Source organism: Chinchilla lanigera, unplaced genomic scaffold, assembly GCF_000276665.1.
Source record: "Chinchilla lanigera isolate Chin_1 unplaced genomic scaffold, ChiLan1.0 scaffold00005, whole genome shotgun sequence".
Taxonomy (NCBI): Eukaryota; Metazoa; Chordata; class Mammalia; order Rodentia; family Chinchillidae; genus Chinchilla; species Chinchilla lanigera.
This window is the reverse complement of record NW_004955406.1, coordinates 37,038,012-37,055,975: the sequence shown is the minus strand read 5'-3', so window position 1 is coordinate 37,055,975 and position 17,964 is coordinate 37,038,012. Positions and strand designations below refer to the sequence as shown.

The following is a 17,964-nucleotide window of genomic DNA, read 5'->3' as shown; positions in this document are numbered from 1 at the left end:
ATATAAAAAACTTATTTTTGTTGTTTAAGCATCTGACTTTGGAATATCTGGTTACCAGAAGGCCCAAAAATGCAAAATGGACATGAACGAAACTAGATTCTAGATTTCCTTACCTGAAGAGCAACTCTAATAATACCAACCCCATGCTCCATCAAGTTATACAGAATCATTAATTTCTCTCCTGTTTCTTTTAAAAGTAAAAACTGCCATTTAAGAAGACACAGATCTATTGTCAGAACATCTGTATATTTCTAAGGGATGACAGGACTTCACATTCATGTTATAGAATTTTTTTTTTTTCCATTCCTGGTTCCTAGATCACAACATTACAGCTGTGTTTCCTTTGCCAGATTTTCTTCTCTATTGCCTCTGTATAGGCAGGTTACAAAATAAAGATGTGTGTTCCTCTTCATTACAAGTATTTTCTTCTGCTCCAGTTGACACCTATCAATTAACCAGGTCAGGGAAATCAACCTTAAGCTCTGTGTGGGCCTGAGGGAACCATGACTTTTATCTACTTTTCTAACGTGCCTGGGTTTTAAATATTTTTATTTCTGAAAATTAAAGTACTGGAAAATACTGTGGCAGTATAGTTATTTGGAAGCTGCTGTGTGTCCTATCAAAAAGTAGAGGTCCCAAGGTGGAGAGCCACATTTATGTTAGACAGCATCAGGTACTTCCTTGGGTATATAAGTATGCATAAGGAAAGATTTTTGGTTGTTTTTCTTAACTAGGCCTTTTGTTTTTCTTGCTCTGGTCTGAATGAACAGACTCAGCAAAATCAAAGTGAAACTCACAAAATAATGGCCAAGAACTTGCTCCTCAGGGCTACCACAGAGATCAATCAGCAAGTTCATTAGCCACTTAATTTTAAAGACATACAGTATTAATTCTGATATGATTTATTAATTCACCAAAATATAGTGAATTAATGCAGACAGGATTAATATAAGAGGAGCACACACATTTATATACCATTTATAGACACCATCTGAGCCAACTAGAGGAAGTTATAGACATTTTAACACTGCCTTAAGTAAGTATTTGGCACCAATAATTATTAAAGACTATCTCTTATGAATACTCAAGTTGTTAAATTTACATATAGGCCAAGGAACAGGAAAACTATACGATGAATTCTCCTAAGTTCAAATATGTTTAAAAATTTTTATTCAAGAAACAGGAGTCATTTGGTGCCATGCTTTTATTCAAATGAAAGGGGAAAAACTACACTGTTTCAGGAAATAGCAAATATGACAATATTTTACAGCACAGCATCTTTTAAAAAACCTGTAAGCAATGCTCTAGAGTGGACAGGTACGCACGCCATACACTGTACATTGCCCAACAGTGTCCATGAAATCAGATTTAAGAGCTAACTTTGGCTTTAAACAGCCAAATAAAAACTGTAACAGTCATTCTAAACAAAAATGAAAAACCAAGAGGAATTAAAAGCTTTCCAAACCCATGTCAAACAGTTGCATTTGACAGGCTACACTGATATCCATGACAAGTGTTTGGCAAATTTGATTGAATAATTGTAATTTGACCTTCAATAATGAAAGCACCAGTGCATTTCAGTAAGGTTGACAAAAATCCCCAAACTTTACGAAATGGGATTTTTTCTCCTTTGTATAATTTTAAAACATAATTTTTTAAAAAAAGCTGCACCAAAATAAAACTCTGCAGACTTAAAGAAATATCTCATATTCTTTTTGCATTAATAAAGTAAAATCTTATACTGAGAGCAATGAACTTTGTGGTAATATTCACCTTCTACCTTTAGACCTTACAGATTTCAATTCTATTGCTGGGCACACACACATGTAAGAACAAAGGTTACTTTTGTTTAGGGTTCAATAGCTCCTCCATTGTCTTGCATCCAATTTTTTAAATTTAATAACCAGATAATATCAAGATGATTGCCTTGGTAAGGGAAATTTAATGGAAAAGAACAAATTTAGTAATGTAAAATGCTTAAATTTCTCTTTTGATTATTATTCACATTCTGATTAGATTTACTTATAATTATTTCAAACTAGGATAATCTAAACATGTATTTGATGATCACTTCTTTCTAATTGTGATAAAAATTGTCTCAAAGGTAAGATGTATAATTCCCCATTTTCATATTTATATATTATATACATAATATGTATACACTTAAAATATAAGAGTTACATATCCTGGTCTCTCACATGCAAACAGCAGATCACAAATAGTTTTGAGCTACACATATATCTTGCACAGGTATTGGAAAAAAATCTGTGAAATTTTTTTTTACAGTTTTAACAAATATACATAAATATAAGAACATAAATTACAGTAAAATATTGACAGCATTTGAGAAAATGTTGGTAAACCAGATGCACTGATGCCTAAAGGCCTTATAATAATAGAAAAGTACAGCTCAGGGATATCTCATTCCTATTCTTCTTTTTAAAATAAGTAAATACATCATATGAGACATTAGTTCTCTCTCTAAACAACTCAATTAGAGAAATGTATATAGTTTCATTTCTACTTCCCATTGAAGAAAACAAACTACGCATGTCATTTATGATACAATACTGTCTTCCCCCCTAATTTACACAGATGTCACAACACTGAAACATAACAGGGTCACATAATCATTCAAGTCTTTTCCTGAGAATGAAGTTTTTCCCCCAACTAACCCTCTGGTATACACTGTTAAACAACAAAGATCATGTAGAGGAGATTTCAAGTGTGTCCTTAACCTAAGCCATTCCACTTGAAAAGGATTAAAAAGAAGAAAAACTCAACATAAGTAAAATAATGTGGAGCTATTTTAAAATTAAAATGTAGCCCTTTGTACATGTTTAAAAATTCTAAATATAATTTTTGTATCAGTTATAAATATAATGTACAGACCTCCTGAGAACTTGCTTCAGGAAATCTTACATCTTCAGGCTGAAAGACTACTGTCAAAGTGTCATTCACTTCTGCCAGCTTATAAAGTGACTTACTTTAAAAGAGATAGAAAGAAGTTAAAAGAACAATCTAAATTACTCTGAGTTGGCCAAAAGTGGTGTAAAAACAGCACTGATTTAATCAGCAACTTCTTATAACATAATCTTGGTTAAGCTCATGTAGTTTAAAGCAAACCTACTAGCAGCTCTTTACAACACCTGTTCTTATTTAATAGAGAAATATTAATACTTGTGTGAATAATAAATACAGAATGGTAAATACTTAGAATAATTTTTGCAAATGCTCTAATACCTTTAAAACATGAAGGTTATTGTAAAATGTAACACTAGTGTTTCTCAACATTGTAAAAAAGGTGCAGGTTACTTCTGAAGGTGTATTTCCTACTTTCATGATCTTTACATAAAACAAAATATAAAAGTATCGTAGAATAAACCCTCAGGAGAGAAAAGGAACAAAATAAACCTTCTGAAGACAAGCATATACAGTATAAGACTAAAAAAAAAGCAACCAATACACACATAATTTGTAATCCTAGCCATATTTTAACATCTGTTCCCTCATGTCCATGAGAATCCAAGACTTCCACTTATCTAGTATCAAGCAGATGAATCCAGTAACATACAGATCTCCATTTGTGAATCAAGCACTTCCTTTCATCACTTGGACTTACCACCTAAGTGAGAATCTTCTGCATTCCAAAATACTATGGTTTACATTCCAGTTGTTCATGACAACAGAGTTAATGTCCAGTTTTAATTAATAAGTCTTGTTGGCAATTAGAAAGCTTTTCTACAGGCAGGAAAGATGAAGTGCAAATTTACCAAGAATATTCTGAAGCAAGTATTTCCCAACTCCTATGCCTTAGTAGGCACAAGTTTTTTGGGTGTTACTGGTCTTTTGGTCTGCCATAAGTGGCTATGAATGGTAATTGCGTCAACACTGGCAGATAAAGTTTTAGCAGGTATGTGGCTAAACTGTTTCCTGTCAGAATTATATTTGTAAAGACCCTCAATCATTTTTTTACTGATAGACTTAGGGCCTATCCCAGTCAGTTTATTGATTTCTTCAGTTTCTGGGCAGTAAGTATACAAAGATCTGAACTGGCAGCCTGAATCCCGGAACAAGATTAAGAAGTTGTTGGCATCTGACTTCTCCATTTCCTTTAAAATAGAAAACAAAAAAACAAAACAACAATAAAAACCCTTACATATTTTGCTGAATAAAATTTATATAACTGTGTAACATTTTTTGGTCAAATATTATGACAAATTTTAACGACTACCTTTATTATTTTTGGTGGTGCTGGGGCTCACATCCAGTCTCATGCATACTAAACAAGTATTCTAGTCCTTTGCTATATCCCCCAGCCCTATTTTAATGATAAATTTTAAAGTGTATTCTTAATCTTTAAATCTGCAGACTTCTGGAATCCAATTTGAGATTTAACTAAACCTAATAACTAAAACATCTCATTATATATCTCTTATATACTACTGAAATATTAGGCCTATGAGAATATTTTCTCAGGTACTGATGAAAAGACCTCTACAGTTTTAGCATGTTGCTAAATTAACTCTCATGCAAACATACTTACCTCCAGGATTTTCTTCTTCTGACCTTCATTTACTTTTCCAGCCAAACAGCAATGGGCTAAAGCGTTTTGTATTATGTGCTTATTGGACTTTGCACTGGGTTCTTTGTAGAGCTTTGGTCCTGTGGTAAGGATTTAAGACAATTTAAAAAAATCCCAAAGACAGAAATGCTATTTTTATTTTATTTTTTGGTTTGTTTGGTTGTTTCTTTACTTTTTTTTTTTTTTTGATAGGGTCTTGCTATGTAGTTCAGACTGGCCTTAAACTCACTATGTAACCCACACTGTCTTTGAACTCATGGCGATCCTCCTGTGTCAACCTTCCAGGTGCTAAGATTATAGGTGTGTACCACCATATCCAGCAGAAATGCTATTTTAAAATGATGTAATTGCTCTTCTACTGATGAAACTGTTATACAAAATAAAATTCTGTGTTAAAGCCTTTTTACTGGTTGCTGTCTAATCAAAACACTGCTTTGTCTGCACAGGGATACATCTGCAGGATAATCCTACAGCTTTGTGAGGCCTCCCTGTTAGAGCAGGGCTGGAAATAGATATTTCCATAATTGTCACACTGCTTAATCTTCTTAAGTTTGATAAGGTTACTAGTGAGTTTAAAGCAGAATAGGCCTACAAGTAATTTCAGCTTTTAAGAAGGCAAAAAAAAAAAAGCTTTATTTTTTTCAGGCTGTTCAGCTGAACAGAAAAGCAGAGGGTGTAATAGGGAAACAATGTCTAATCAAGACCCTCCAGGGTCAGGCTGGCTGAGGGAGGTTATATTAAAAGCCCTAGAGTAGAGAGGAAAGAAGGTACCAAATGAAGTGCAAGTGGCAAGGCTGCTGCCACTTGGGCTCTGGGAGGTTTCCGCCTATGCCGGATTGCAGCAGGCCGGGGCCATCTCCTTCCCCCTGCTCTTCCTCGTTTCCGCTTGCCTGTACTTCCCTATTCCACCCAAGATGCTGCTCACCTTTCTGCTCATTTTCTCTCCTGCTTCACATGTTTAAGTGTCCTTATCTACACTCTCTTCTCAGTTTGCTTTTACTTCAATCACGCTCACTCTCATGGAGGCTGGGAGCGGAGTTGGGTCTACAAGAGGCTAGGTACTCTCCTGGATCCAATGCACTCTCCTTATCTTTTAGAGCCCTTTGATACTTATAAAAGGTGCAGATTCGAGACACCTGAAATCCCAATTCTAGAGAGAGGGCTTGAGATTCTGAGCTTTACACAGTAATGAGGACCTATGCACTGCTGACAGAACTCTCAAACTTCTTCAGACTCAAACTACCATGCAGAAATGGCCAGAATTTTAAAGACAGAAGTAGAGGGATGAAATGTAAGTGGCTTAACTAATTCTGTTTAGAAACATATCTATTCATCTGGGTAAGTCACTAACTCCTTCAGTACAGGGAGTGATCAAAACATATAGTAAATTTTACATTACAAATACTCTCCCTTGCTTAAAACGCTATTGCATCATTCTTGCCACTTTCTGAAGCCATTCTAGAAATCCTTTTCCCTGAGTTTTTAATGAGGTATGATAAGACATATGGTGAAAGCTGCTGCCCTAGGCCATTCAATGGAAAAGCAGCTCTTAAAAACATTAGTTTTTATACACTTTATTCACCAGCTCTGACACCATGCCATTTCTGGCTCTTCCTCAAAGTCAAAATGATCATGAAAAATAAATGTTTTGAATCAATTCAGAACATGGAGACAGCTAAGACACTGCAACTAAAGACACTCATGAACATGGACTTCCAGAACAGCTACAAAAAGTGGCAAGAACGTTTTTGAATCAGGAGGCAGTATTTTGAGGGGGAATTAATGGCAATGTGTCTTTTTCTGTAGTAATTATTTTTTTAGAATTTAAATACATTGTACTTCTATTACACCTCATAAAGCAGTATTGCTGAAACTGAGCGACTTGAAATTGACCATTTGAATTTACTGTCTTTGTTTAAATCAGACTCTTATGTTTAGACTAAAAGGTGAGTCAATAAAACTTTCTTTAGTATATCCTGCATTTATTCTCATTAGTGTATTAAATTCAGATGTTTCCCTTAAAATGTACAGACACTAACCTGTATATTCCGTCCCAGAAGCCACAGAAGAAGTTGTAGATGCATTTTCCCAGTCTTTTTCTCCATTTCGACTGCCACAGCGACTCGGAGACAAGAAGCCTTCTACAGACTCTGATCTAAATTGTAAACAACATATTTCTTGTGTTTCAAGTACAACATCAACAAAAACAACCCAGGGTCTTAAAAATCAGATAGTGATCATGTTTGTCTTATGTACAGCTTTATATGTAGATTCTCACAACAAATATCTGTTGAAAAAGATGTTTTTCCATATAAAAATTAATAATTAACACAATAAAATGATAATACAAAGATTAGAACTCTAAGAAGATGACTGTCACTAAAACAGGTATGGGCATTATAATATCTAGACTAGCTCCAAGAAAGAGTGTACAAAAGAGACCTTTCATCAGTGTTAAATTCAAATAGGTAGCCTACTTTGGAATTATTCTAATGGGGAAAAACTCAGATTCAAGGGGAATTCAGCCAGAGAGGGTAACACTAGATAATGTATTTTCTGTTTCTACTCATCATGACTTAATCATAATCATGTTAGCAGCTACTTATGGACAATTATTGTTAAGTGTTTATTGCTTATAAAAAATATCTCATCAATGTCAGTATTTCTAAAGTCTATACAATTTCTTTTAACAGGAACCCAAGTAGTCCTAAAACAGCAAAACTTAAATTTATGATTATGATTCAGTCATTATAAAATATAAAAGAAAAACATGAAAGAATTTTTACTTAAAATTATATATATATATTCTCCTTAAAGTAAAAAATATATATATATATATAATGGCAGGTATCATGATCTTTTCTATGGAAAATATTTCTGTACTTTGGATTTACCTTGGTGTCCTCTTGCCTGAATGAACACTCTCATTATCACCTGTGTTCAGCGACGCCAAAGAAAGACTAGAGACTGAAAAAACATAAAAAATTTGTGATCCTGAACAAAGTGTACAAAAGTGACCTTTTGTAAATTAGAAATTTTGAAAATTAGAAATTTAAAAAGAGCAACCAACAGTCTGTTCACTAGATAACATCAGCATATGAAAATTGAGCTTCTGTAGCTTCTTTTCCCTAACTCTTAAACATAATATGTGTGCATGCATATATGTAATCTATTTAGAATTAACAAAGAACCTACCTTCAGAAAACAATGATAAAATTAGCTTGCTGTTATAAAAATAAAGTGCTAATAAGATACCCTCAAAAAAGAAAACTATATTTAGTTATACCTGAGTCTTAGGTAGGAAATTAGCAGATTGAGGCAGGAGGACATCAAGTTTAAAGCTGGCCTAGACAACTTAGTGAGATCTTGTGTCAAAATGAAAAAATTAAAATGGCTGGGGATATAGCTCTGTGCTAGGGTTCCATCTATGCTACTAAAAAAGGAAAAAAGAAAAAGCTTCACTGACTAGAAAAGACAGAGTTCTTTAAACAGTTCAATAAACAGCTATTATTTTCTCTCATGTATAGAATAACTACGGCAATTCTCTAAAATTTTCTTTTTTTTTTTTAAGTTTTTTTAAAAATTATTTTTGGTTTTTTTCCGGTACTGGGAATCAAACTCATGACCTTTCTAAAATTTTCTATGACAAGTGTTTTATTTTTTATTTTAGAGTCTAGCTATGTAATTCCGACTGGCATTAAACTCACAGCCATTCTCCTGGCTCAACCTCCCCAGTGCTAGGATTGGAGGTGTGTGCCCCACGTCAGGCTCTATGGCATTTATTTTAAATAAAATAGTTTTAAAGGATAAGAATATGTGTGGTGAGTTAGAAACATACATTCAAGTCCAGGTATTATAACTTTGGATTGTTGACCATTTCTTTCTTACAGGAGGGACTTGCAAACTCTTGATCTTATATTCCTTATTCTAGAGACATTTTCTTATATATTTCATGCATAAAACATTTATTCTAAGTTTACACGTATTTAAAGGGTAGTTAATAATTCAGGGAGATTATATCTGAGGACAGTTCACTAATAAGCAAATATTTAGATTACATTTTTAACATTTACATTTTCTAGTAAATATATGCATGCATACATAATACATATAATTCTTAAAAAAACTTCTGCCCATTTCAGTTTTCCAAATAAGAGCATGCACAATCTCAAATTGAGCATCCAATTTAGCAGTATCAAAGCATTATGACATTAGTATGACAAACCATGCTGGTGTTGTTTTATGAACAAAACTCGTAATGAGCTGTTACCTGGAGGACCTTTGACCGGGGTCTTGGGGGACTCAATGTGATCTCTGTGAATGGACTTTGGCCGCGGTTTCTTCTGTTTTGCCACCTGAGGACGGGGCTTAATCACCGTATCCATGTCTTCCATTAGTTTCAGTTGTTTCCGCCTCATATATTCTTGCCTGATAAATTCTCTGCGTGCTTTCTCATCTTCTTTCTTCTGACGCTCTTCTTCAGTTTTACGCCTAAGAAATCACATGGTGAAATTTTTTATTCTGCATACCAAAGCCAAGTGACACTGGAAAGAGCTACAAGCTTTGATGTAAAAAGGGAGAATTACTACATTTCACCACCTTGGGGGAAAATGTACTTGAGAAAATTCAGGTCGTATGTATGTATGTACATACAAATCTATATCTCCCTATGAAGTTATTTTAAAGTAACGTTTTGAAATATTTAAATTTTTTAAATTAATGTTTCTGGAGAAATGTTTCTAGAAAAGACAGAGTTCTTTAAACAGTTCAATAAACAGCTATTATTTGACATGCTAAATCAGACAATACTTTGGGAAGTAAAAGTCAGCACTGATTCAGATGTCTAGTACTTTCTAAGAATCTCTGGGAAAAAAAATATCTGTTAATAGAAAATTAAACAGATCAGGCAAGGTGGCATGCCTGTACTCCCAGCTACTCAAAAGGCTGAGGCAGGAGGTGCCAAGACTGAGCATAGTGAGACCTATCTAAAAACAAAAAGAGTTGGGGGTGAAGCTCAGTGAGAGAGACAGAGGGAGAGAGAGGATACGCACTTACCAAGTATGCCAATGCACCATTAATGGTAAGATTCAGAATTCGCACAGCAGTGTCCTTTACCTTGTCTCCTCTTTCCTATGCTCCATTTCTGCTTCCAGCTGTTGTTTCCGAAGCTGAGTTTCTTTTTCCCTCCTTAATCGTTTCTCCATCAAAGCTGCTCTTTTCATTGCCATATCATTCTCTGCTTTTTGATCATCCTAAGAGGAGATTTCAATGAAACAGGATGAAACATTTTAGGTACTAATGTTCTCACTTTACTTATTGCATTTTGTGGTGATTCTTATAACTGAAAATCTGAACTTTTACAGCCCTACCAAATGTGGAAATGGTTCAGAAATTATGAAAGAACTGAAAGTGGTAATAGTTCTACCAAGTAACAAAGGACACTAAAACTTAATGATGATTAATGAAATAAAAACTTCTTTCTTTTCCTGACTATAGTAAGTAACCACCAGGAGGAAGTTAGCCCCCAATTTTTTTTTTGAGACAGGGTTTCACTATGTTGTTCAGGCTGGCCTTGAACTCACTATGTAGTCCAGGCTGGCCTTGAACTCACTGCGATCTTCCTGTTTCAGCCTCCCAAGTGCTGGGATTACAGGTGTGTGCTACTATACCTGGCTAGCCCCTAATTTTTAAAACTGTATTTAAATTTTACTTACACCATGTGCTCAATAAAAACACTAATGTAAAAAGCATTTTAAAAGTAGCTATTCAATGTTATATCACATAAATGAAACTATACTATTTCTTTTTAAAGCTGATACACTGACAGTTTGACTGGTAGGTTCAGATTTATACTGAAGGTTTTCTCTTTGAAGAGAAGATGGACATAATTATACTCTTCTCAAGTTCTTTTAATCAGAGTTAGTTCATATCTGTAGGCCTCCTTGGCTGGCCCTGGCTTTTATTATTTTTTAAAATTTTTTATTTTTTTGGCCCAGCTTTTAAATGATCCATTGGGACAATCCTAGTTTTTAGGGGGTTTTCAAAATGCTTCAGATTTGTGAAAGTAACACACAGTAGAAATAACTGTCTTAATGATTCCTTGTCAGTTGTCCTTATCAATGCTTAATTTATTGGTATCTAATATATTCATAACATAGTGCCAGAGATTAGACATTCAAATATTAAAAAGGAGTGGAAGTTTAAAAATCACAAGGGGAAGACATACAGAAAAGGCACTTTGTATAGGAGCCCTTTGTATAGGTGCTCTGTATAGGAGAGATTTAATGGAGAATAAAAAGAAGTCAGAAGATACCATTTGACTCATCAATATATTCCAACATCAATATATTTATATCTAACAAATTATGTGTAGTTGATTATACCCTGGGGATAAAAAGATGCAGCATCTCTAAGAGTTTATAGTCCAAGAGATAAAACAAATAGGAAATAAATGAAAACCAGGTCACAGGTGCTATAGTTACAGAGTATTTAGGATACAAGAAGATACGAAGGAGGAAATACTTAACCTCCATTTAAGGGGAAAGAAAGGCTTTAAAAGAAGCTTGAAGTTAGTGTTAATGAACAGTCTAAAACAGAAATTACGATTAAGAGGCTGGACAAACAGGTTTAGGTTAGTCTATGTAAGTCCCTAAATGTTATGCTAAAGGTTAGAACTTTATTCAGTAGGCAACTCTTCAGATTTTTTACTAGAGACTCAGCTGAAGCTGTGCTCTTGGGACGTGAGCAGGATGAAGAATGGGATGGTGTGATTAGAGGCAGGGAGCCCACTTAGGAAGCTAACTCAGGGTGAGTTTTGGGGTGGGGAGGATCTGAAGGGACAGATGTACTGACTGTGTTACACTGAAGTTTTTCTCGTGTTTTCCCTTCTCTGGAAGGAACAGAGGTAGCAAAGGTTCCTACAATTTGACAGTAAACCCTAATATACATTAATGTCTACAATAGCATTCCATTAAAAAATAGTAGTTTTACATGATTATGGGACAAAATAAAGGGCAATCAACCTGAGATCAAGTTAAAAATAAATTTTATAAATTTCAAGCATTAAATGATCAAAAGTAAAACTAGCAAGTATAATCAACTCAGCAGTCTTGGTTCTTTCACAATTTAAGATCTTAAATTATAAATTGGTGGTGGTGGATGCTGTATTTTCCATTTCTATTCCAAACTGTGGAGCTATACAGAATTATTAATGTTAGGCCCTTAATTTAAAAAAAAAGAAATATGAGTAACCCACATTTCTCATTACAGAAAAACATATTTTTCCATAATTTGGAAAACTTAGAAAAATAGAAAGATAAAAAAGTGAATAACCTAGTGGAAAGTTTTTTATTATGTTTTTCTACTTTTTCTGTTATCTATGATAAATTCCAAGATCTTCACTATCAAGAGGTGACAATGTTCAATATCTGTATTAGTTAGTCGCAGAAATGTTTAAATATTTTGTATATAAAACCAATAGTAAAATTAAAATTTATATTCCAAATGTGGGGCTATACAGGATTAGATATTATTTATTACAGTCTATAATTTTAAAAAAGAAATGAATAACAACATACTTCGGATTATTTAAAAAAAAACATATGCCACAATTTGGAACATAAATAGAAAAGGCAACATTCAACAGATTATGTGCTAGATCTTTATTTTTGAGACAGGGTCTTGCTGTATATTCTAGGCTGGCTGTGTACTGTAGCTCTGGATGACCTTGATCCTCTTGCCTCAGTTTCCCAAATGCTAGGGGTGTGCCACCATACCCAGCTTATCCAATGCTTTTTTTTTTTTTGGTGCCAGGAATCAAACTCAGGACCTTGTGCTTGCTAGGCAGGTGCTTGTGCTGCTGAGCTATATCCCCACCCTTATCCAATGCTTTTAAAGGAGCTATTCCAGGGGCCATGGTATAGCTTAGTGGGGGAACATCTCCCTGGAATGTATAAGCCCTGCAATGGATCCCTAGCAATGCACAATGTAGAGGTGGTATTTCAATGATAACTCTCTAACTTTATATGCTTTTTATTCTTTTTTTTGAGACAAGGTCTCACTATGATGTACTCTAGGCTTTGAACTCACAATGATCCTCCTGCCTTAGCCTCCTGAGTGCTGAGATCACAGGTGTGTGCCATGGAGCCCAACTAAAATGCTTTTTAAAAGTTTTTATCTTGCAATATCCTAGCTGGTCAGTTTTTTTAAAAAAATGTAAGGAAAAATCACTTTTCAAAAACCTAACATATGTAATCCCAACACTCGGGAGGCTGAGGCAGGAGGATCACTGTGAGTTCAAGGCCAGCCTGGGCTACAAAGTGAGTTCAAGGCCAGCCTGAACTGCATAGAGAGACCCTGTCTCAAAAAAAAAAAAAAAAAAAACCTAACATATACTCACAACAATATCAAGTTATGAGCTGTTCACAAATTGGCAATAGAATCAATCACTCTTACAAAAGATCTGAATAGCTTAATTTTTAAAAAAAGTGTTTATGGAAATGAGAGAGGTAGAAGAGCAAAAGCAGGAAACATACTTAAATATGAGCCAAGACTGTGATAAAAGAGGTTACTATAGCTTTGAACCCACACTGGACTATTATTTGAGAAATTATAGTGTGCTAGAATATGACTATAGTACACTAAAGTGGAGCTTCAAAATATATTTTAGAGTTAATGACAAGCTTGCAACAAAAGGAACTGGTACTAAAAGCATGTCAACTTCAAAAACAAAAACACTCACACACATATAGAGATGCCCCAAACTATGAAGATTAGTATTACCTTAAAAAAGAACCCACAGCATACTTTCTGGTCATCATCAAATTGTTCTTTATCACTTTCTCCATCATATTTTTCAACAGATACATCAGCCTTTTCAGGGGGTTTCAAATCTGAGAGGGAAACTTCAATCAGATTAACATTTTTAGGAGCAGTAGGTGGAAAAATGGGTTTAGGAGATGGTTCTGTGGGTTGACTCAATTGGTCCTCTGGTGTCAGACATACAGTCTCTGTGACAGGCTGTGACAGGACTTCTGAAACTGTTGACTCAAAAGGTTTGATCTCTTTTTCTTCAGGATTATGGCCCTGCTGTTCCAGAGCCCCTTTACATTTCAAGTCCCCCTTCTTAGCCTCCTCTTTCAGCTTGGGTTCCTTTAACTGAGGTTCTCCATCATCCCCAAAACATACAAATGACCGGGTCTGAATGGGAACTTGACTTGGTGAAAACCTCCTTAAGCGAGGAAGGCTATCCACAGATCTCGGGGGTGTCAAGGTTCTATTCAAAGGTGTTATTTTTAGCTCATTTGGCCTAGGAGTCCTTTGATTTTTAACAGAAAAAGATGTGCTTTTCCTGTTCGAAGACTGTGGAGATGGGTGAGTTGGGCGAGGGGAATCCGAGGAGAACGGTGCAACAGTTGATGACAGGCCTGCCTGCCTCGATGGTTTAAGATCTCGAATCTGTTTCTGTGGTGAGGGCTGTGGAGGTGAAATCACCCAGGACTGCTGCTCTCTCATCTGCATTAACATCTCCTGCTGAAGGGACAAGCGTTGCATTTCTTGTTGTAGAAGATGCAGGGATGAATTTAACTTTTCAATGGATTTTGTGTATTCTAAAATCTCTCCTTCATTTAAATTCTCTTCTGAGGGGCTTGCTAGATTCCACTGCTTCTCGGAATCAACAGGTGTTGTTGGAGACTTTAGCCATTTGGTCGGAGGATTCTCCATGCTTTCTTTTATGTCTGCTAGAGACTTACTCCTTTGTCCATCAGTTTTTTGGGATTCCTTTTCTTTTGCTCGATCAGTATATACTTTCTCATCTTCTGCGCCAGCTGCTTCCTCTCGAAGAGGAGAAATCCCATCCCCTTTCTTTTTCACTACAGTAAGGAACGCTGTCCTTCCCATTTTCTGCCTCTGTTTGGTAAAAGCCGCTTCCATTTTCTTTTTCTGGGCTTCGATAGCACGTCTCTTCTCTTCTAGCTTCATCCTAAGATGCACCATTTCAGAAGCCAACAGCTGCGTAGTGTCTCGTCCTTGTGGAAGGCCTGTTTCTTCTGGAATCTGTGCCCAAGCAACCACATGAGGAATATTAAGTTCAGAGCCTTCTGGAGTAGTTTTTTGAGAACTGCTTCCACTACTTTTTCCATCAGTATGATTCAGTTTCCTGAACTTCTGTTCAGCAAAGCTGGTCATTTTAACCCCAGAACTAGAAGAAGCACTGCTACCTGGCTGAGACTTGGTACTTACAGTACTTGGACAAGGACTCAAAGCTTCTCTGAGATTGTTGGTTCTTATATCATAATCCTGAAGAAATTTAGATGCATCATCCATGTCAGAATCCAAGCTTACAGTATAATCTCTCAAAGAAGAGTCTTCATCCATAGTTTCTGGAATGTCTTCTGAAGGAACATGAATTCCAGTGTCTACCTCTGTGGTATCAGTTACGGGACTTAAGGCACCTTTTGTATCAGTTATATTGTCAGGACTAGATTGACTGAGCTTGACATTTGAATTTATGATACTCATTTCCTGGCTATGAAGAAAGAAGCCATTAGCAATTTGGTCTGGCCGAGGTGTATGGGGAGACTTTTCAGTATCATGAATTATTTGTAATGCTTCTTCAATGCTTGGTGTTTCGATCTGATTGCCAAACTCATCTAGAAGTACTCTATTTTGTAAAGCTCCATTTGGAAGCTTATAATGTATATTTTCATTAGAATTTAGTTCATTTGTATTAAGGGGCATGTAAGATTTGAGGTCACTGTGAGGGTCTACATTAAATTCTTCTTCAATGCCTTCTGCTTCTTCTTCTCCATTTACTGGCTTAAAGGATAAATTTTTCCTAATGTGTTTAGGTAAACGATTGTTGTTCAGAGTAAGTCCTTCATTACTAATAGAACGTGTGATTCCTCTGTTAGGAGTGGATCTCTGTACATTGTCTTCTTTATCAAAAGAAATATCAAATGAAACACCATGCACCGATGATCTAAAAAAAAATATTAAAGAGAAAATCCTTAAGTAATCCTAGCAAATAAATGACTTATAAAATATCACTTAACAATTATCTGAAGTATTTCCTTTCTTGCCCTATTTCTCGTAACATATAGTCCTCAAGGTAAGATTAGGGCTATTTAGCTACCTTGTAAATTTAGCCCCTTTGACTTCTCTATTATCTGCCTATGCTGCTGGTTAAAAATTTAGTGCTAATCTAAAGTCTAGACCTGAAAACCAAGCTAACAACAAAAGACAGAGAGATAAAACTGGTATTTCTTGACAATGTGAATATCCTTAAGAATAATTCTCTTCATTTACCTTTTCTCTTTGGGCCATGTTCCTATGAAGCCATCAACATAAGACATAGATGAAGACCTTCTAATTCCTCCTTCAAATAAACAAAAAGCCACTGAAGTCAGCAATTTAACAGATTTCCAATATTTGATGATTCATTCATAGAGCTAAAGAAAGTAGAATCCCCAGCACAGACACACACATGCACGCACACACACACACACACACACACAAACACACATGCACACAGGAAAAAAAAATTTTTTTAAAAAAGGCTTTATGGCTAAGAATGCAGCTTAGTGGTAGCATACATGTTTAGCACAAGCAAGGTCCTGGGTTCAATCTCTAGCAAAAGTAAGTAGATACATATGAAAAACTAGAAGCTGGGGATATAGCCCAGTTGCAGAGCACTTGCATAACACGTGAGACATGTAAGACTCTGGGGTTGGATATCTAGCATCACAAGAAAGAAAAGCATAGAGAAACAGACCACCCAAACCACCTTCCCAGGCATGTTTCATAAAAAAGACTAAATATTTGTTTATTTGTACTTCTTCTCAACAATTTCCCAGTTAACCTACCTAAAACAAATTTTCCTAGGTTTTTGAAGTGAATTACCTGAAGCTGCAGAATGGGCTTGGGGATGTGAATATCTAGAAGGTAAATGACGAGACTGTGTGAATGCAGCTCCTTCCCCACTGCAATGCAGAATATATTAAAACATTACATTTTAGCTCTTTAATATAAATTTTACATAGTATGACTGAAGTCAGAAATAATACTACCACCTCTGATTGTGCACTGAGTTTTAGGCTGGCCTTAAACTCACTATGTAGCTCAGGCTAGCCTTCAACTCACAGTGATCTTCCTGCCTCAGCCTTCCAAGTGCTGGGATTATAGGCGTACGCCACCACGCCTGGCTGACTGCGCATTCTAAATAAAAACAATCTATGATTTAAATCAAATAGTGGCTGTATGTATATGTATATATTTTATTAAGTCTTAGCTGAACAATTTGAGGTACTTTCACACACATCTCAGTGTCCTTATGAGATAAGAAATGGCATATTATTTTCCCTTACCCAATAGAAAAATTGAGAAACAAATCAGTTAAAAATCAGGCAACCAAAATGAATAGACATTTTAGGAAAAGTACAAATGCCAAATAAATATATGAAAAAATGTTGAACATTTCTGTTCATTAGAGAGATGCAAATTAAAACAATACAGATTCCATCTTATTCCACAAAGAACAGCTGTAGAGACTGCAGTGAAAAAGGAACGCTTGTATATCATTGGTGCAAATGTAAATGAGCACAATTACTATAAAAATGAGTATGGAGATTCCTCAAAACACTAAAATTAGAAATTCCATTTGACTCAGCTATTCCCTTCTAGGCATCTTCCTAAAAGAATTAAAGTTATCACATTACATTTATATATATATATATATATATATATATATATATATATATATATATATAAAATCATGTTTACAGAAGTAGAATTCCTAATAACTAGATCTTGAAACAGCCTGTATATCCATTAACAGGTGAATGGATAAAGAAATGAGGTATTTATACACAATGGAGTATTTCTATGCTATAAAGGAGGGTATATTTGAGTTATCTGTAGGAAAATGGATGTACCTTGAGGCCATAAAGTGAAATAAATCAGACACACAAGATTAAACATTGCATGATTTCTCATGAGAAACACAAAACATACATAAATTAAAAAGCAAAATAAAATACAGGTAATAAGAAACAAGGCAGCTGGGTGTGGTAGTGCACGCCTGTAATCCCAGCACTCAGGAGGCTGAGGCAGGAGGATTGTTGTGAGTTCCAGGCCAGTCTGGGTTACATAGTGAGAGTTCAGGGACAGACTCAACTACACAGTGAGAGCCTGTCAAAAAAGAAAAGAAACAGGGCAACAGATCTTTGGCAAATGGGAAGGGGACCAAGAGACAGAGGGAGAGGGTGGGATGGTAGGGGAAGGAGATAAAACTAGAATTAAGATGTGTTATGTATGTGTACCAACTCCCCATGGTAAATGTAATTTACTGCAAACATCTACTAATAAAAATTAAAAAAAAA

The 17,964-nt window shown here is 35.3% G+C and overlaps 1 protein-coding gene across 3 annotated transcripts in view; it reads right to left on the bottom strand.

Moving 5' to 3' along the window:
- Nucleotides 1–227: 227 nt before the first annotated feature.
- The window catches only part of Camsap2 (calmodulin regulated spectrin-associated protein family, member 2), a 97,412-nt gene continuing 79,675 nt past the window's right edge, over nt 228–17,964 (bottom strand). For 2 of the 3 annotated variants that reach the window (XM_005375145.2, XM_005375147.2), the window contains 9 exons: nt 16,487–16,566; nt 15,893–15,962; nt 13,367–15,566; nt 9,701–9,837; nt 8,856–9,076; nt 7,480–7,552; nt 6,625–6,740; nt 4,547–4,665; nt 228–4,112 (listed from right to left, as the gene is read on the bottom strand). In XM_005375145.2, coding sequence (XP_005375202.1) covers nt 3,807–4,112; nt 4,547–4,665; nt 6,625–6,740; nt 7,480–7,552; nt 8,856–9,076; nt 9,701–9,837; nt 13,367–15,566; nt 15,893–15,962; nt 16,487–16,566 — 3,322 coding nt within the window. In that variant the 3' untranslated portion in view covers nt 228–3,806. The remainder of the gene's footprint in view (nt 4,113–4,546; nt 4,666–6,624; nt 6,741–7,479; nt 7,553–8,855; nt 9,077–9,700; nt 9,838–13,366; nt 15,567–15,892; nt 15,963–16,486; nt 16,567–17,964) is intronic. The other variant, XM_005375146.2, reaches the window with a different exon arrangement.